Source organism: Salminus brasiliensis, chromosome 13, assembly GCF_030463535.1.
Source record: "Salminus brasiliensis chromosome 13, fSalBra1.hap2, whole genome shotgun sequence".
NCBI classification, from domain to species: domain Eukaryota; kingdom Metazoa; phylum Chordata; class Actinopteri; order Characiformes; family Bryconidae; genus Salminus; species Salminus brasiliensis.
Genome location: NC_132890.1, coordinates 3,922,268 through 3,941,466, shown reverse-complemented (window position 1 = coordinate 3,941,466; position 19,199 = coordinate 3,922,268). Strand labels below are relative to the sequence as shown.

At 46.7% G+C, this 19,199-nt stretch overlaps 1 protein-coding gene across 11 annotated transcripts in view; it reads left to right on the top strand.

Annotated features, from left to right (window-relative positions):
• Positions 1–19,199, top strand: part of frmd4a (FERM domain containing 4A) — a 173,535-nt gene that overhangs the window by 147,879 nt on the left and 6,457 nt on the right. For 8 of the 11 annotated variants that reach the window (XM_072695800.1, XM_072695801.1, XM_072695799.1 and 5 more), the window contains exons 12-21: positions 439–515; positions 6,374–6,515; positions 7,606–7,747; positions 11,756–11,889; positions 12,044–12,166; positions 13,926–14,157; positions 14,503–14,559; positions 15,542–15,779; positions 15,867–16,022; positions 16,126–16,967. In XM_072695800.1, coding sequence (XP_072551901.1) covers positions 439–515; positions 6,374–6,515; positions 7,606–7,747; positions 11,756–11,889; positions 12,044–12,166; positions 13,926–14,157; positions 14,503–14,559; positions 15,542–15,779; positions 15,867–16,022; positions 16,126–16,967 — 2,143 coding nt within the window. The remainder of the gene's footprint in view (positions 1–438; positions 516–6,373; positions 6,516–7,605; positions 7,748–11,755; positions 11,890–12,043; positions 12,167–13,925; positions 14,158–14,502; positions 14,560–15,541; positions 15,780–15,866; positions 16,023–16,125; positions 16,968–19,199) is intronic. The other 3 variants (XM_072695795.1, XM_072695793.1, XM_072695798.1) reach the window with 1 other exon arrangement.

The window sequence follows — 19,199 nt, the reverse complement described above, 5'->3', positions numbered from 1 at the left end:
GGGCTGGGGAGTGGGCTAAACTCCTCCCTCTCCTCCCTCTCCTCCCTCTCTCTGGCTCATTCCCCTTCCACATACACTCTCAGTTCTAACACACACATACAGACACACACACTCGTGCCGTGCACAGTGCAGAACCCTTAAGGAGGATCTTCTTCTACTCACCCACACGCTCATACCCAGCAGTAGCCTTCTCAGGAGAGTGTGTAAAGAGCAGCGCACCGCTTTAAAAGGACAGAGAGGAGAGCCTGCTGCTTGGGGCCGGGGTAGTGGATTAGGAATCCAGTCCCTACTTGGTGGTGGTGGTGGTGTGTGAGTGTATGGGACACTGTCTTCCAGCGTGGATGGAGATTAAACGCTGAAGAACGTGGAGGAACGTTGGCAGATCTCTGGAGGAACACTGTGGAAACATCACGTCGTTCTCGTCTGTTCTCTTCTCAGGTGTTTCAATGGAGGCAGCTGGAGAACCTGTACTTCAGAGAGAAGAAGTTTTCAGTGGAAGTTCATGACCCTAGAAGGTAAATCTATATTACAGACAGCACACATACACACACACACTTTGAGCAAGTCTTGTAGGTCACTTAAATGGTTCACTACAATGATTTTCTGCTTGGACACTCTTAAAGATAAAGATGTGATGCCACAGAGGAACCACTTTTGGTTCTTAAAAGAATCTTTTAAGGATCTAACGAACCTTCACACACACACACACACACACACACTCATTTTTATTACAAACATGGTTCTTTAAAGAGCCAAAAGTGGTTCTTTTATGGCATCATTAGCGATTCATTTGAATCACCTTTATTTTTAATAGTGTAGAACGCTGTTTAACATTAGAGTAAACCCAAATAGACAGAAGGTCAGTGGTCAGAACGTGCTGTTGGTCAGTAAAGTCATTGATTGTTGATTATTGTTGATTTATGTGGATTTGTTGAGGTCCACCAGCAGCTCCCCTGATTTTCACTCTAAAAAGTAAAGGCGTTTTTAGATGACGCCGTAGAAGAACCGCTTTCGGTTCCGTAAAGAACCATGGTTGAATTAGAGATGAGGATGAGCGTGAAGAACCTTTTTTACATCTTAAGAACCTTCACCTGATGTAACGCTAATTGAAAGCTTCTTCACTCTCACACTTTGGTTCTTTGTGGAACCAAAAGTGGTTCTTCCATGGCCTTGCCTCTTTATTTATAACTGTGTTTGTAGCGGAGATGAATGGGAAGAACCTTTTAAAGGTCTGAAGACCATCTTGTGATATTAAACTTGGTTCTTTATGGAACCAAAAGTGGTTCCTCTGTGGCATCGCCTTCATTTTTAATGTAAAACACAATTTAACATTAGAATAATCCCAAATAAACAGAAGCTCAGTGGTCAGAATGTGCTGTTGGTCAGTAAAGTAAAGTCTGCATGATTGATATGTTGGTTAGAAGAACACAGGTTTGGCTCTGGACCGCTGTGGATGATGTGAACAATGGATTTGTTCAGTTCCTCCAGAAGCTGGAGGTTTACGTTAATTAGGGGCTGATTATCTAGAGTAGGTGTTGGATGGGAGCTGGAAATACTGGTCATCCTTAAGAAAGCGATTTGGAAATGATTAGGCCAAAACACTCAACCATGCCGAATCCTGAATCCTAGATAAATACAGTCAAATGCACCCCAAAAGTTTGGGTACTACTGGTCTGATTACATCCGAGTGTACATGAGGTACACATCCTCTACGGAGACTCACTTCTGCACATTTTAACACACAGTTATCAAAGCCCCACGTGTTTGCATGGAAGTCCCTGTAATTACAGAATGATAGGCCTTAGTGTGTAGTAAGTCTTATAAGAAGAAAATATGTGACGTGTACAATGATTGACGTCTAAATTAACGTACGTAAACAGAGATTGCGCTCCAGAAATTTGCTGAAAAGATGCCACCTGCTCGCAAACTGCTTATTTTCACTTCCGAGATCATCACAATGTGACATTTGAGCATGAAAAAGTGTCCAAACTTTTGCACGCGACTGTAGCTTTACATATTTTCCCACAGAACTGCATGTGACCTCAGTCCGTGACCTCATATCCTACAGTAAATCACTGCACCGCAGGCACCGTACACACTGTAGGATGTGGTCAGAACCTTCACCCGTGCTGTGCAGGAGTTCAGTGGATCAGTTGGAGCAGTCCTGGCTCTGCTCCTGTTGTTATGGCGACGGGGGAGATGGCGTAGTGTGAGATTTATGACGTTATTAAGTCACAGCAAGTTCGCAGAAACCTCAGATTCCCTCCAGGCCGGGTCAGCATTAAGCTCATGCAGTACGTACAGCGGCAAAAGGGCCCAGACGACCCAAAAGGCCCGTGCGCCAAACACCCGACTGTTGGAGCCGGAGCCAGCACCGCTGATCCAGTGCAGTCATTGGGTCCCACTGTTACAGTAAGAACTGCTCAGTGTGTGAAGGGTGCTGATTGAGGAATGTTGCACATGTCGGATTCTGAACTTTTGAACTTTTTATGAGCGATCTTCTCGGCTGGAGGAGGGCTGGAGGAGGGCTGGAGGAGGGCTGGAGCTGCGTTCACGTTCAGCTGTTTGTTATTTAGTGGACGTCCTCTACTTCCTGTGTTTCCTGTGTTCACTGGACCTAAATGGAGAAAAACGTGTATAGGATCACAGCAGGAGCACATGAGCCCCCCTCTCTGTCTATCTCACACACACACTCTCTCTCTCTCTCTCACACACACACTCTCTCACACTTTCACACTCCATCTCTCCATCTACCTCATATCTTTCTTTCTTCTCCTCTCTCTATTCTACTCTCTCACCTTCGCCTTCTCCACCCCTACCCATTCTCTCTCTCTCTCTCCATCTCTCCTCTCTCACTCTCTCTGGATCTTTCTCTTCCCCTTCTCTCTCTCTCACGCGCCCTCTCTGTCTCTGCCTCTCTCCACCTTCTCCCTATTCCTCTTTTTTAACTTTCTCTTTCTCTACCAGTCTCACCCTCCTCACCGTATCTTTATCTTCCTCTTTCCCTTCTCTCTCTATCTCACTCTAGTCACCTGTCTCTCTCTCCCTCTTCCCCTCTTTCCTCTTTCTCTTCCTCCCTGTCTCTCTCTTCCTCTTTCCCAGTCTCTGTCTTCTCTCCCTCTCGCTCCCTTTCTCGCGCTCTCTATTCCTCTTTTCCTCTTTGTCCTCTCTCATGTCTCATTCTCTCTCTCTCTCTCTCTCTCTCTCTCTCTCTCTCTCTCTATTCCTCTTTCCCAGTCTCTGTCCTCTCTCATGTCTCATTCTCTCTCTCTCTCTCTCTCTCTCTCTATTCCTCTTTCCCAGTCTCTGTCCTCTCTCATGTCTCGTTCTCTCTCTCTCTCTCTCTCTCTCTCTCTCTCTCTCTCTCTCTCTCTCTTTCTCTGTCTATTCCTCTTTCCCAGTCTCTGTCCTCTCTCTCTCTCCCTCTCTCTCTCTTTCTCGCTCGCTCTATTCCTCTTTCCCAGTCTCTGTTCTCTCTCTCTCTCCCTCTCTCTCTCTTTCTCGCGCTCTCTATTCCTCTTTTCCTCTTTGTCCTCTCTCATGTCTCATTCTCTCTCTCTCTCTCTCTCTCTCTCTCTCTCTCTCTCTCTATTCCTCTTTCCCAGTCTCTGTCCTCTCTCATGTCTCATTCTCTCTCTCTCTCTCTCTCTCTCTCTCTCTCTCTCTCTATTCCTCTTTCCCAGTCTCTGTCCTCTCTCATGTCTCGTTCTCTCTCTCTCTCTCTCTCTCTCTCTCTCTCTCTCTCTCTCTTTCTCTGTCTATTCCTCTTTCCCAGTCTCTGTCCTCTCTCTCTCTCTCTCTCTCTCTCTCTCTCTCTCTCTCTCTCTCTCTCTCTCTTTCTCTGTCTATTCCTCTTTCCCAGTCTCTGTCCTCTCTCATGTCTCGTTCTCTGTTTCTCTCTCTCTCTCTCTCTCTCTCTCTCTCTCTCTCTCTCTCTCTCTCTCTCTCTCTCTCTCTCTGTCTCTCTGTCTCTCCTCCTTCTCCACCCCCCATCTCTCTCTGTGAGGAGGGTTTGGGTTCACTCTGGTTTATATGAGCTCATCAGTGTTATGGGGGCTGCTTAGTCTCTTTAGGAAGACAGAGCATGCCAAAAGCCACAGCACACAGCCGGAGATGCTGACAGATAAACGGACTCAGACGCAGCGCTCCACCAGGCCACTCGCTGGTGTGAGAAAGCACAGTGTAGGTCCAGGCTGGACACTGAAAGAGGAGATCAGTAATTATAGAGCACCCTCACAGAATCAGCATGTTTCACTAAACACACTGTGGGAACAACAGTCCGTCTGATTGGTAGGAAACGTGGACCAAGAGAAATCTCTCTTAGGAGTTACGAATGCTTTTCTTACGAAAGCTACCAGTCAAGTAGCAGTGATGTTTATTTGAAAGACCCTCCAGATACGAGATCATCTTAATCTGCACGATTTTTATGTCCAAATGTTTGTGGACACCCCCTCTAATGAATGCATTTAGCTACTTTAAGTTAAACCCTTGCTGACACATGTGCAAATGCTCACACACACACTAGTCCCTGTAATACTTAGAAGTACTGCCAATAGAATAGGACTCTCTGCAGCAGATAAACATGAACCTGTTGGCACCATGCTGCCTAATGCCAGCATGGGCTAGAGGGGTATCAAGCCCCCCAGCATCGAGCTGTGGAGCAGTGGAAGAATTGTGTTCTCTGAAATGATAGATGGTGCGCCATCATTCAATATCCTGACCTCACTAATGCTCTTGTCGCTGAATGCAATCAAATCCTCACATCAATGCTCCAGCTCCAAAACCTAATAGAAAGCCTTCTTCCCTGGACAGTAGAGACAGTTACTCCAACAACTTTTCTTTTTTTAATACCCTTGATTTTGGATGAAGCAAAGAATAAGCAGGTGTCCCAATACTTTTGCCTATATAGTGTATATCATCATTGTCGCACACAAACTTTGTATCTTTATTTTTGACGTAGTGTGAATCTGGCAGGTCGAAAGGACCAATAGAAATGCCCCAAAATGACCTGGAATATAATATTTTTCCATTGACATCCATTAACAGTTAAGATACAGCGACGATATGAGTGTTGGTGTTGAACTGGAAATCATCTCGCCCCCCTCCCACACTGTGTGGATGTAGTTAGGGACAGGGGACTGGGCTTTTGATAAGAGCAGGAGGGAGGCAGTGGCTCTTTGTGTTTATCTTAGCTCAGAGAGTGTACGTGTGTGTATTTATAGAGCTTGGGTCTACGTAACACCAGACAGGAGAAGGACACACACACACAGACACACACACCCGCCCACATGTAGGTCTGCTCCAGACTGTAAATAGTGTGGCTATGTGGTCTGCGCTGTGTGTGGTACAGTGGTGACTTCCTCAGTCGTCTTTTGCTGCTGGACCTAATAATCTACAGCTGGTCAGGGCTGAGCTGTCGGCAGGTTTGAGTACAGTGTGTCCAAATGTTTGTGGACACCCCTTCTTATGTTCTTCTTCTAACATACGATGCTCCTCCAAGATCTAGTAGAAAGCCTTCTTCTTCCCTAGACAGTAGAGACTCCAGCAAAAGGAGTTACTCCAACAAAAGCAGGATACCCATGATTTTGGAAGAAGTAATGAATGAGCAGGTGTCCAAATACTTTTGTCCGTATAGTATATATATATATATATATATATAGTAGGGTTATGTCTGATCATTTCACATGAACGCATCAGATTCGAACCCCTGACTCTGGTGTACAAAGCCTAGACTGGACCAGCCAGCCCCTCCGTACTTAATGGCGATGGTCAAAAGCCGATCCGCACCGAGAGCCCTTCTAGCTTCAAGTACGGCTCGGCTCGACCCGCCATCCTTTAAGATCCACGGAAGACGAGCGTCCAGACTTTTTACTGTCCTGCACCGAAGTGGTGGAACGAACTTCCCCTGGGTGTCCGAACAGCAGAGTCCAACACTCACTGTCTTCAAACCCAGACTGAAGACCCTCCTCTTCTGAGAATACTTGGGCGATTAGCAGAGTACTATGGTCTCAGTCTAAGATTAGAGTATCTTTGAATTTTTAGTCTAATCAAACTAGCTGAGGTTTTTCTTGGGTAAATAGCAAAGCACTTTTGTAAGTCGCTCTGGAGAAGAGCCTTAAATGTAAATGTTAAGGGTCTTATTTAAGGGCCCAACATTAGCAGTTTAGCACCACAACCTTGCGATCAGTATCCCAGTGCTCTCACCACTAAGCCACCACTGCCCCACAATAGTCAGAGGTTAGAGCATGGCTTGTATTATAGTACAGGTACGTTGCTAATGAGCCAGCTAAGCGGCTAAGCTACACTGTCCTGCTGCCCTGACCGCGTCAGCGCATTCAGTGAATATAAAGTCGGTTTGTGTTTGCTCCAACTGCAGGGCGTCGGTAACGCGAAGGACGTTTGGTCACAGTGGCATCGCCGTGCACACCTGGTACGCCTGCCCCGCCCTCATCAAATCCATCTGGGCCATGGCCATCAGCCAGCACCAGTTCTACCTGGACCGCAAACAGAGCAAGGTGTGTGTTGCCGTGTGTGTTTTTATGGGTTTGCATGTTCAGAGAGGTTTGTATGTTGCATCAGGCATATCGTCACGGTCCCCCAAAGACCTTGAGGAGATGCGAGGTTTTTAAATGATTGCGACAATATCTGTAATGCTCCAAAAATTTACCAGCGATCATTTCCTTTTTCTTGGATTCTCAATTCGTCCAGACGATTGCAGAAACACACACACACACACACACACACACACACACACACACCCCAAGTGAGTACGAGGATTTTTTCTGTCCTGCACCGAAGTGGTGGAACGAACTTCCCCTGGGTGTCCGAACAGCAGAGTCCAACACTCGCTGTCTTCAAACCCAGACTGAAGACCCTCCTCTTCTGAGAATACTTGGGCGATTAGCAGAGTACTATGGTCTCAGTCTAAGATTAGAGTATCTTTGAATTTTTAGTCTAATCAAACTAGCTGAGGTTTTTAGCAATAAATGTTAAGGGTCTTATTTAAGGGCCCAACATTAGTACTATGTGTGTGTTGCTGTGTGTGTTTTTATGGGTTTGCATGTTCAGAGAGGTTTGTATGTTGCATCAGGCATATCGTCACAGTCCCCCAAAGACCTTGAGTCTTAATTTTTGGTGGTTTTCATGTTTTGGCATAATTTGAATCCAGCTGATGTTCTTCACCTTACGTCAGGATTTTAGGCTGAATGGACCAATAGAAATGCTCCAAATTGACCTGTAATAAAATATTTTTCCATTTACTTCCATTGAAGGTTAAGAAGGTTTTTTCCTTCTCCTGTAAAGTTGCCTTTTTGGAGATGCGAGGTTTTTAAATGATTGCGACAATATCTGTAATGCTCCAAAAATTTACCAGCGATCATTTCCTTTTTCTTGGATTCTCAATTCGTCCAGACGATTGCAGAAACACACACACACACACACACACACACCCCAAGTGAGTACGAGGATTAAGTTACACTTTTAAAAGCTGTGGAATGTTCATCTCTCGGAAAATCCTGTCACACACTTTACACAGCTGGCTCGCCCATTCACTGTCTCTCTCTTTTTAACTGTCTGTTTCTCTCCCTTTCTCTCTCGCTCGCCCAGTCAAAGATCCACGCTGCCCGCAGCCTGAACGAGATAGCCATTGACCTTACAGAGACGGGCACCCTGAAGACATCCAAGCTTGCCAACATGGGCAGCAAGGGCAAAATCATCAGCGGCAGCAGTGGAAGCCTTCTGTCCTCAGGTTAGTACATACACACACACACACTCACACACACACACACATCTCATACTCTCAGACTATGGTTACACACACACACACTCACATAAACACACTCTGTCAGACTATGCTTACACACACACAGAATTTAAAACAGTTTGGTGATGTCATTAGCTTAGAGGATGACATTGAAGCTTGTGTAGCTGGCAGGGGGGTGAGGTGGGCGTGGTGGGGAGCAGGGTGGGGGGTGTGTGTTGGTTTTGGCAGCTTGCCGTGCTATCACTGTTCACATCCACAGAGAAATAGAGTCTCAGAGGGAGGGTCGTCGTGCTGTCCTTCTAAAGTGGGATCCATACACTGTGCGTCCAAAAGTTTGTAGACACCTGCTCCTCCAGAGTTGCTTTAGATATCAAGGGTTATAATAGGTTGTTTTTTACCCTTTAACCCTCCACTTTTCTGCTAATGCGTTTTGCTGGGGTTTGGAACATTGCTGTGAGGATTTATTGGCATTCAGTCATAAGAGCATTAGTGAGGTTGGGTACTGATGATGGATGGATGATGGATTACTTATAGATCAAAAATGACACTCAAACTTGTCATAGTGGTGTTGTGAGGAGCTCCAGTAGCACTCTAGAGAAGTCCGCTTCACTGCTCCACAGCCCAGTGCTGCAGGGCTTTATACCCCTCTATCTAGTGGATGGCGTTCGGCATTGTTACTTTAGGCTCTGTTTGGTTTAGATTAGTTTTCCAAAAAAAATGAGAAGTTTGTCTGTAGCAGCAGAGGATCATGTCTATTAATGGTGCCTGAAGGGTGCAAAATGGCACTGTGCTACAGCAAACCTAAGGATCGGAAGTGGATCAGAACCTTAAAAGCTGATACCCGATATATTAGAAATGCCTGGATCTTCCCCGAGGTTAACACCAGGTGTTGGATGACTTCCTTAGCACTGTACTGTTTATTACAGCATGACGTCTATGCCTACAAAGGACCCAAAGACTCAACTGTGTGCCAGAGAGGGGGTTCCTCGGAGGGAGGCTGGAGACTAACAATTTGAAGGATCTTTCATTGGTCTCTGAAGTCACTCATTTAAAAGGTTCTTCAGGGAATGGTCCTTCTATGGTTCTTTCTATGGCATTGCTCCAAACAGCACTTTTCTGCCCCTTTTTTTTCGACTGTATTTCACATTACACCCACAGATGTTGCTATAATCACAGCCATTACTAGAGCTGCCGGGGTGCTCTGACGGGGGCTGGAGGCCCCTCCTCTATATTTAGAGCCTGTAAGGATGGACAGATTTAGGAGGGATAGACCGTTGGAGGGAGGGAGGGACTGTTAGGGAGTGAGGGATAGAAGGGTGGAGGAGGCTGCCAGCTTTGTCCCTACTTCCCAGAACAATACCCCTCTGTTCCACTGACAGAATTAGGCTGTGTGGGAGGGGTGGGTTCTTTTTTACTCGTATATGCATGCACACACACACACACACACACCCCCCCCCCCCCCCCCCACACACACACACACACACACACACACACATATATATATACACACACATACCCACTGCTTATGCTTCAGATGTTCACTAAAGGACATGGTTCTGTAGCTCCAGAAAAGAGCTCCACCCAGCTGTAGCTGTAGCAGTGCAGTACTGCTCAAATGCTTGAGGCCTCCATAAAAAAGAGTGAAACCTCTTCTGCTATATTGGACATTAAGTGCTTATCTCCTCAGTGAAACACTAATATTAGAATAAACACTAATAATAACACTCCTACAGAAAGTGGTGGTGGTTCTCCATCACTGTGTTCATCATTAGAACATGTCCTAGTGTTATTTAGAGTTCTCCTCAGATCAACACCTGGTTTGGTGGTAAATCAGGGCTTAATGATGGTAAATCAGGTGAGCTGCTGCTGCTGCTGCTGCTGCTGATGGAGTTGAACACCTCCTCTGTGCTGTGCTGGCTGGACTGGGGGGCGTCCAGGAGAAACCTGGAGGAACCGAGCTCTGTTCTTCAGACTAGCTCACCGACAAGATCTCACTACTTTCTTTCTTCAGAATGAGAAGCTCTTGTTTCTCCTTTTTACTGGATTTATGTTCACCTGCTTTATCTGTTCTGATGAGATCTGGAGCTTCTACAGTAATAAACCCTCTTATTGCTGAGAGAATACATATGTGTTTAGGTGGTGTGTATGGAGAGTTTCTATACTTAGAGGGTGAAAGACCAGAGTTTCCACAGAGAAAAGAGGAGAAATGAGGCCTAAAACGGTTCCTTTCCCTGAACTGGCAGAAAAGTGAATCCTTATCCAGCTCAGTGGAAACTCTATTAGCGTTCCCTTCCCTCTCTTTCTTTCCCTGACACTCATGCAAGCCTTTAGAACTACAGATTCCTTTTTTCCCCCCACTTCTGGACGTCTATGGGAACACCCTGCAGCTCCTTAGTGTTCAGCGATGATTTATGAGCCGTCGGCTTGAGGGACCGGGGCATTCATTTACATTTCCTGCAGATTTCAGAACATACTTTAGATTAAAGCAGAGCAAGAATCTCAGAAGGTCAGCAACAACGTCACTTCATCTACAAACACATACACACTCACACACTCACACTCAATGTCTCTGTCTGGACTCCAGTGACCGAGATCACGTCCGCTCATTTGTAAGCTGACCCGTCACTAATACTCAGACTACTCCCTTGTCTACTTGTCTCTCTCCACATACAACACACACTCATGCTCTGTTGACCCCTAAGCCCTGTCTGTAGCCCTTAAAAGATGACCCTGTGACCCCTCACTGCCCCACACACACTCTCAAACACACACATATATGCAGCTGTGCGGAGCTGGTCAGCAAGTCAGATCTGTCCCAGTGAAGGGCATTATTTAAAAAGAGATTTCTCTCATCAGTACGAGAGATTTTCCTGTAGAAGCTCCAGATCCCATCAGAACAGATTAAGCGGGAACATGAATCCAGTAAAAATGAGAAACAAGAGCTTCTCATTCTGAAGAAAGTAGTGAGATCTTGTTGGTGAGCTAGTCTGAAGAACAGAGCTCGGTTCCTCCAGGTTTATCCTGGACGCCCCCCAGTCCAGCCAGCACAGCGTGGAGGATGTGATTAACTCCATCAGCAGCAGCAGCAGCAGCAGCAGCTCACCTGATTTACCATCATTGAGCCCTGATTTACCACCAAACCAGGTGTTGATCTGAGGAGAACTCTAAATAATACTAGACTCCATGAGGAGAACTTTGGAGATGTTCTAATGATGAACACAGTGATGGAAAACCACCTCCACTTTCTGTAGGAGTGTTATTATTAGTGTTTATTCTATTATCAGTGTTTTACTGAGAAGATGAGCTGCAGGAGCAGAATTTTTGTCCAGGTGCTAAAACTTTTTCACATATGCATTTGTATGCACATGCCCTCACGTTAAAATTCACCAGGCTCTAATGATTATGGCCTTTGTAGTGTGCAACTGTTCGACAGCCAGCAAAGGCCAAAATTGCTCCTTATCGAAACGATCCGTTCACTTCCTTGTACGTTTTTGGACTCTTAGAACAGGTGTACATAGTCACACATGGAGACACACACTCGCACACACACACACACACAAGCTCACTGCCATACGTCTTGCTCCCTGGCCCACATGGGGCCTCTGCTAAACAATGTAGCCTTGTTGAACTCCTTCATCCCATTCAGTCCGGAAACACGCTTAAACACATTGGTACACTCTGTTCACTGTGTCCAGTAACTGCGAGAGTGGAAGAATGGCCACACATACACACACACACACACACACACACATACACACACACACACTTCCATTGAGAAAAGGTCAGGCTCATTGTTCAGGACTCGTCTGTAGTTGTTAGGTTTGTTTGCCCTTTCGAATATTCCCAATCTCTGACCTTTCTGTTTCTCTGGCCTTATTCTTTCTCACATACACACTCTCTCTCACACACACACACACTTATTTGCTGCACAGTAGAGCTGCAGTGTGGGACTGTGAAATTGATGTTCTTTGGTGTGTGTGTGATTGTGTGCAGGTTCTCAGGAATCTGACAGCTCTCAGACTGCTAAGAAGGACATGCTGGCAGCTCTGCGTGCCAGACAGGAGGCGCTGGAGGAGACGCTGAGGCAGAGGATAGAGGAGCTCAAAAACATCTGCATAAGAGAAGCGGTGAGAGACATTCACGCACCACACCTTTGACACTACCTGACACACTGCCCTCATTCACTATGTGTCCAAATGTTTGTGGACACGAATATGACTTACTTTTTAAGGTTGTGTAGTATTTTTAGTGCCAACCTCCTCCATGGGCTTTGTGCTTTAGGAGCTGACAGGAAAACTGCCTAAGGAGTATCCTCTGGATCCAGGAGAGGAGCCGCCCACAGTACGGCGCAAGATCGGCACCGCCTTCAAGCTGGACGAACAGAAGATCCTTCCCAAAGGCGAGGTGAGTAGCACCCCACCACCACCCCCTCCCATCCTGCGACCCTCCTGACCGCTGGAAAGAGAAACGGGCATATCACAAATCACCCAGTTCCATCATGTTGTCTGCCATCAGCAGCCAGAGCCTGAGTGAGCACAATTGGCCTTGCTCGTTCTTCAGGTGGGTAGATTATAGCTCACTCTCTCTGCCCACGTCACTTCAATGTGATGCCGTCTAGGGCATCTTCAGGGCGTCTGCTGGCCGATGCTTTAGACCTGGGTAACTGGCAATTTCCTCCGAGCACGTTGGTTGCCAGCACCAGTTTGAAAAGAGGGGTGGCTGGTTGCGCATGGGTCAGTCCTCATCGTCCCAGTGTCTGGAGCATTACATGGGATGAGGGAGAGAACTAACGAGTAACTAACGAGAACAATTCATAAATAAATAAATAAATACATACATAAATAATCACCCCTGTTCCCGGCAGTCTGGTTTTACTCTGCAGAAGGTGCTGCACAAACATCTTTTTTTAGAATCTTCTCTTTATACCAGAATCAGATTTTCCAGAGACTTTCTAAGTACATGTGTCTATAAATAGCACTAGTCCCCAGTCTGGCATGATTCAGAGGAAGTGGTGATAGTGGGTGTGTTGAGTCTAAGCCAGAAAAGCAGAGTTGGGCAGTGTGGACGATGAGTGTGTGGATATGAATGTGTGATGTGAGAGAGATTGAAAGTGGAGATACGACTAGGCAGATGTTGCTATAACAGTATACAGTGTCTCAGGGCCTGTTAGCATCTGGTGTTACCATGCGTTTCATATCCGGAGAGAATCCGGATCTGCGTTGGTTGGCTTCGCTGAAACTCATCTTAGTGTTAACAAATCAGACCTGGTTTCACTTTCCTGTGTGAAAAGCACATCAACACATACATCACATCCGCTTCACTTTCATATCCGACAGTTTCTCGCCAAGGTGGTCCGGCTCTGGTCGATCAGGAACGGTGGGGGTTCCACAAAGCAGTGGAACAATAAAGGCTTCTCACATTCCCGTAACTACTCTATTTTATCTGCAAGGGAGCACGCTCTGTAATACTGCCAGCTGTGGTCGAACATCTACCAGTACGTCTGTGCATACAAGGGCATTAAAAAGAGTTTCCCCTGCTTTTGTTGGAATAGCTGTCTCTACTGTCCAGAAAATAAGGCTTTCTACTAGATTTTGGAGAAGCATTGCTGTGAGGATTTGATTGCATAAGAGCATTAGTGAGTTCAGGATGTTGTATGATTACCACCCCACTTCATTCCCAACTTCCAAACCTCTTCCAGAGGAGACCATCACAGTTCCACTGCTACACACCTCAATGCTGGGGGGCTTTTAACCCCGGATGATATTTGTCTGCTTCAGAGAGCCCTTTTTTATTGCTAGTGCTTGCATTTGCTGAATGAATTCATTACGAATGGTGTCCGCAAACATTTGGCAATGAGATCCAGTCACCAAAACTGCCTGTTAATGCAAGGTGTAAACAGACCCTCTGTTTCCTGCCCTTTGAAACAATTGCAGACAGTGAGGTGCCATAAGTGTGTGTGTGTGTGTGTGTGTGTGTGTGTGTGTGTTATGGTGTCTGTGGAGTGCTCAGTTCCTGAACTTGCTATGCCGTTTCTCTGAAAGTGGTTTGGCCGGGTTCTAGAGAGCGATATGACTGTGTGTTTATTTTGGCCCATGCGGCTCTCTTTTTATGGTTATATGGGTGCTAATGAGTGTTCTTATCTATGCGTGTTTGTGTGTGTTAGGAGGAGGAGCTGGAGCGCTTGGAGAGAGAGTTCGCCATCCAGTCTCAGATCACGGAGGCGGCGCGGCGCTTGGCGAGCGATCCTCACGTGAGCAGTAAGAAGTTGAAGAAGCAGAGGAAGACCTCATACCTCAATGCACTGAAGAAGCTGCAGGACATCGAGAACGGCATTAACGAGTACCGCGTCCGCTCTGGCAAGAAGCCCACCCAGCGAGCCTCACTCATCATAGAGGGTAGGTGTTGCGTGTGTGTGTGTGTGTATGTGTGTGTGTGTGTGCAGTTTGGCCTGGGTATGGGATGTCATTAAGCAAGCTAATGAAGTCCTGCCCTGTGGAAGCCCTCCCACAGCTCTGTACTACGAGCTGTAAAACAGCATGAGTGCTACCTCCACTGAGGTCAGAGCGGAGCGTGAAATTCATTTAACACACACACACGCAAACAAGTGTGCTCACCCCTGGAATACCAGGATGAAGACATGTTAGCCTGATCATTAGCAGCCTACCTGAAGTGTGTGGAAAGGTGAGAATGTGCTGAACGAAGCTGAGCGCTGTGCGTTTCTGTCTCTCTCTCTCCTGCAGAAGCTAATATCGGCTCAGAGGACAGCTCCCTGTCTGACGCTCTGGTGCTTGATGATGGTGAGTTATACGTACCCCCAGTATTTGCATGTTGACCCACCCTCATCCCCCCATTATTGCCTCTGCCTCTGAGTTTGACTTCCTGTTGTCCCGCCCCCGGCTAAAATAGAGGTTCAGCCTCTGATTTTGACTCTCTGTTGTCCTGCCCCCAGCTAAAATAGGAGATTCTGATTGGTTCTGCCTCTGACTTTGACTTCCTATTGTCCTGCCTCCAGCTAAAATAGAGGTTCAGATGGTTCTGCCTCTGAGTTTGACTCCCTATTGTCCCGCCTCCAGCTAAAATAGAGGTTCAGATGGTTCTGCCTCTGAGTTTGACTCCCTATTGTCCCGCCTCCAGCTAAAATAGAGGTTCAGATGGTTCTGCCTCTGAGTTTGACTCCCTATTGTCCCGCCTCCAGCTAAAATAGAGGTTCAGATGGTTCTGCCTCTGAGTTTGACTCCCTGTTGTCCCGCCTCCAGCTAAAATAGAGGTTCAGATGGTTCTGCCTCTGAGTTTGACTCCCTGTTGTCCCGCCTCTAGCTAAAATAGAGGTTCAGATGGTTCTGCCTCTGAGTTTGACTCCCTGTTGTCCCGCCTCCAGCTAAAATAGAGGTTCAGATGGTTCTGCCTCTGAGTTTGACTCCCTGTTGTCCCGCCTCCAGCTAAAATAGAGGTTCAGATGGTTCTGCCTCTGAGTTTGACTCCCTATTGTCCCGCCTCTAGCTAAAATAGAGGTTCAGATGGTTCTGCCTCTGAATTTGACTCCCTATTGTCCTGCCCCCAGCTAAAATATGAGATTCTGATTGGTTCTGCCTCTGACTTTGACTCCCTATTGTCCTGCCCCCAGCTAAAATAGAGGTTCAGCCTCTGATCTAAGCACTTGCTATCCTTGGTGGTTGTTATGGTGTCGCAGGTGGCTGCTGTATTTGTTTGGGTGGTGCTCGAACTATTCTATGGGAATCTGTCTCTCACTCTCTCTTTTTCCCTTCTTCTGTTTTCCAGATGACCCCCAGGTGACAGGAACCCCCACCTTCTCTCCGGTTGCCTCGCCACATAAAGGCCTCCCTCCTCGGCCACCCTCCCACAGCAGGCCCCCTCCTCCGCAGTCTCTGGAAGGACTGAGGCACCTGCACTACCAGCGCAGTGACTACGACAAGTCCCCGATCAAACCTCGCATGTGGAGTGAAAGTTCACTGGATGAGCCCTACGAGAGGGTGAAGAAACGCTCATCCCACTCCAGGTGTGGACCAAGTAGTGTACAGTAGACTCAGCGGACACTTGTGATACGTGGTACTTGAGTGTCTTTCTCTGTGTTGTCTGTGTGCAGTAGTCACAGGCGGTTCCCCAGCACGGGCAGCTGTGAGGCTGGGGGGAGTAACTCTCTGCAGAACAGTCCAGTGCGCACCCTGCCCCACTGGAACAGCCAGTCCAGCATGCCCTCTACTCCTGACCTGAGAACCAGGAGCTATGTCCACTCATCCAGGTGTGCAGGCAGAGTTAAACAAGGGTGTCCAAACTTTTGCATATAGTTTTGTTTTTGCAATCCCTCAAATCTATTTGCCTATCTATCTCTCTCTCTCTCTCAGCCTGGCTCAGCCCTTCCGTGGGCGGAGCTCCAGTCTGGAGTCTCAGGGGAAGCTGCTGAGCTTGGAGGCAGAGTCGGAAGTGGGCCTCAGCCCGGAACTCTTCCTGTCAGGGCCCCAGCGGACGGGGAGCAACGGCTCGGTCGCCCCCGATGACTGCTCGTCCTGCACCAGCCACTCGAGCTCGGAGCACTACTACCCTTCGTCCGGCTCCAACCCCAACTACTGCACGTTGGCCGAGGACTCGCCCTCTAAAGCCCGACAGAGGCAGCGGCAGCGCCACAAGTCCGCCGGCCACCTGGGCACCTCCAGCTCGGGCAGCATGCCCAACCTGGCCGCCCGAAACGGCGGGGGCAGCACTCACGGCAGCGGAGGGGTGTGTGGCGGCCACCAGGGCGTCTACCTGCACAGCCAGAGTCAGCCGTCCTCGCAGTACCGCATCAAGGAGTACCCGCTGTACACAGAGGGCAGCAGCCCCGGCGCCGTGGTGGTGCGCAGCCTGGAGAACGACCAGGAGGGTCACTACAGCGTCAAGGCCCAGTTCAAAACCTCTAACTCATACACGGCCGGTGGCCTCTACAAGGAGGGCTGGGGGTCCGGGGAGGATGGCGAGGGGGGCAGCGGCAGTGGACGACTCACCCCCTCCAGGTCTCAGATAGTCAGGACTCCGTCTCTGGGGAGGGAGGGGGGTGGAGGGGGGAGAGCAGCCGTGTCCGAGGAGCTCAGGTGTTGGTACCAGCGCTCGTCCGGGTCGCTGAAGGAACACTCGCGCGTCACACACACCAGCTCCAACGCATCAGAGGGCCGCGGAGGAAGAGTGGGGACGCTCGTGAAGGGCTCACCAGGTAAGAACTACGACTACGTTACTGCTTATCAGAGACAATCGCACCTTGTATCTCTAAAATGGCAAATGTCTTAACTTTTAATAGAAGTCACTGAAGATTTTATTCATTTTGGAGCATTTCTATTGGTCCATTCATTATATAATTCTGACATAATGTAAAGAACAACTGCCAGATTCACATTATGTCAAAAAATGAAAAATGGTAAGAATAAACATACAAGAATTTACACTTTTGATGATGCAAGTATAAGAAAACAAAGCTTTTCTATTCTTTTCTGTTCTGCATTTATGTATTTAATCTTACCTAATCTGTCATAGATGTTACCATATAGAAATGAGTGGAATCACAGTCTGTGTGCTTTAGTTTCCTAACATACAAAAAGCACAGATGCTGCCTTAATGTTTGGATGCATAGGATAGCTTCTGGGCATGTACACACATTCAGAATGAAATTAGGATCCCTGCAGGCTTAATATTGATTTGTTTTATCAATAGAAAGTGAATAAAGTGTGAAATATATTCCTGTTAATTTGTTTACTTTTTTAGTTAGCTAATCAATGACATAAACCAAGCAAAAATCTGAATTTTCAATCAGGCAATATAAAAACAATTCAAAAAAATATAGTAAATGTCAACTTTTACATTACATTTCAATGAAAGTCAATGATAAAGGTAGAGCCAGGCAAAGATCAAATTTGTTATCATGATACACAGTATGCTTTTTTAAGCATATCGAGGATATCGTTAGTGCTTTAAAACACATTTCATTACAAACAGTGTAATTAGTGTAGCAGATGTTGAATAAAAGTAACTGTATTCATGTATTTATTTGTCTTGATTACATGTATCGTGATAAATATTTTAATTTTTTTATTTAATTTTGAAGCATTTCTATCTTCCCGTTTTTCCAAATGAAATCTGGACACAATGTAAAACGCAACTGTCATATTTACATTATGTCAAATAACACAAAACCAAAAAATACGAAAGGAGATACAAGGTGTTTGCATAACAACAATAATATAAACAGTACATCATGTGTGAGCTCAACCATTTCCAAAGCTCTCCTCGAGGCAGCTCAGTATTTAGCTACAGTTACCACCTGACACCTGGTTCACCTAATCAGTAATCCATTAGAGCAAGCCAGGTGAGCTTCAGATGGAGCTCAGCCAATCTGTACAGTGTCTGTTCTATCCTATATATCAATAACTTTACCAGTAAACACCACACTGGTCTTACATTGCACTGGTTATTTATCTTGGCAGAATGTGAATTAAGCCCTCTGTTATATTGCAGATATATTTTGTATTGATCAACTTACCACTGTGACAAGAAATATGCCCAGAAATGCACAAATGTACAGAAAAGAAAGGTTTTGCAATTATTTGAGATGAGAAACAGGTTATTTATCATCAGTCAGTAATGATCTGTAAGGAATAATATCTCGAATACACTGAATATTGATATAATAATATTAATTCAGCTAAAAATGAAGGTTAAATTGCACTGGTTCAGCTTGACCCAGAAACATTATTGCTGGACCTTACAGTCAAACAAAACAGAAGGGTTAAATTAGGTTTCAGGTGGCCCCCATTCCCCCTGTCTTTCTGCCTGTAGCCCTAAAAAATCCAGCCCATTTAGTCCAGCCCCGTTTGCCCAGATTGACTTACAACAGCAGTCCAGTGTAGCTTTAGGAGTCTTTCCTGGACTCTTATTGGCCAGTATATCAGCAGCGTTCCTGCCTGGACGTTCCGTGATGTGATCCCTGTCATTGCTTTATTTTTTATTCCATTCTTCTCAATGCAGCCACTTTGTGGTGGAGTGTGTGTAAATATGCATTCATCTTAAGCACAGTGACAGCAGTGCAATGTGTGTGTGTGTGTGGGGGGGGGGGGGGGGGGGGGGGGGGGGGGTGGCGGGTTGAATTAGGGGCAGATTGACAAATTGTGTTGATTTAATGTAGGTGGTCAGTCCTCTTACAACAGTTTAGCTAAGTGCATTCCTATGGATTGTGTGAGGGAGTGGGATGCCGTCAGGGTGGTCTGCACTGTGTGTGTGTGTGTGTGTGTGTGTGTGTGTGTGTGTTGAGGGGAGTGGAATAATTGCCCCTTTTTGGCTGGCAGAAACACTTTGGGAGTGAAAACGCTGCCACGCTGAAGTGTCGGTAACGAGCTGATTTTGTCTGTGACAGCCTGCTCTCCATGAGAGCGAGTGCATGTTTGTGTGTGCATAC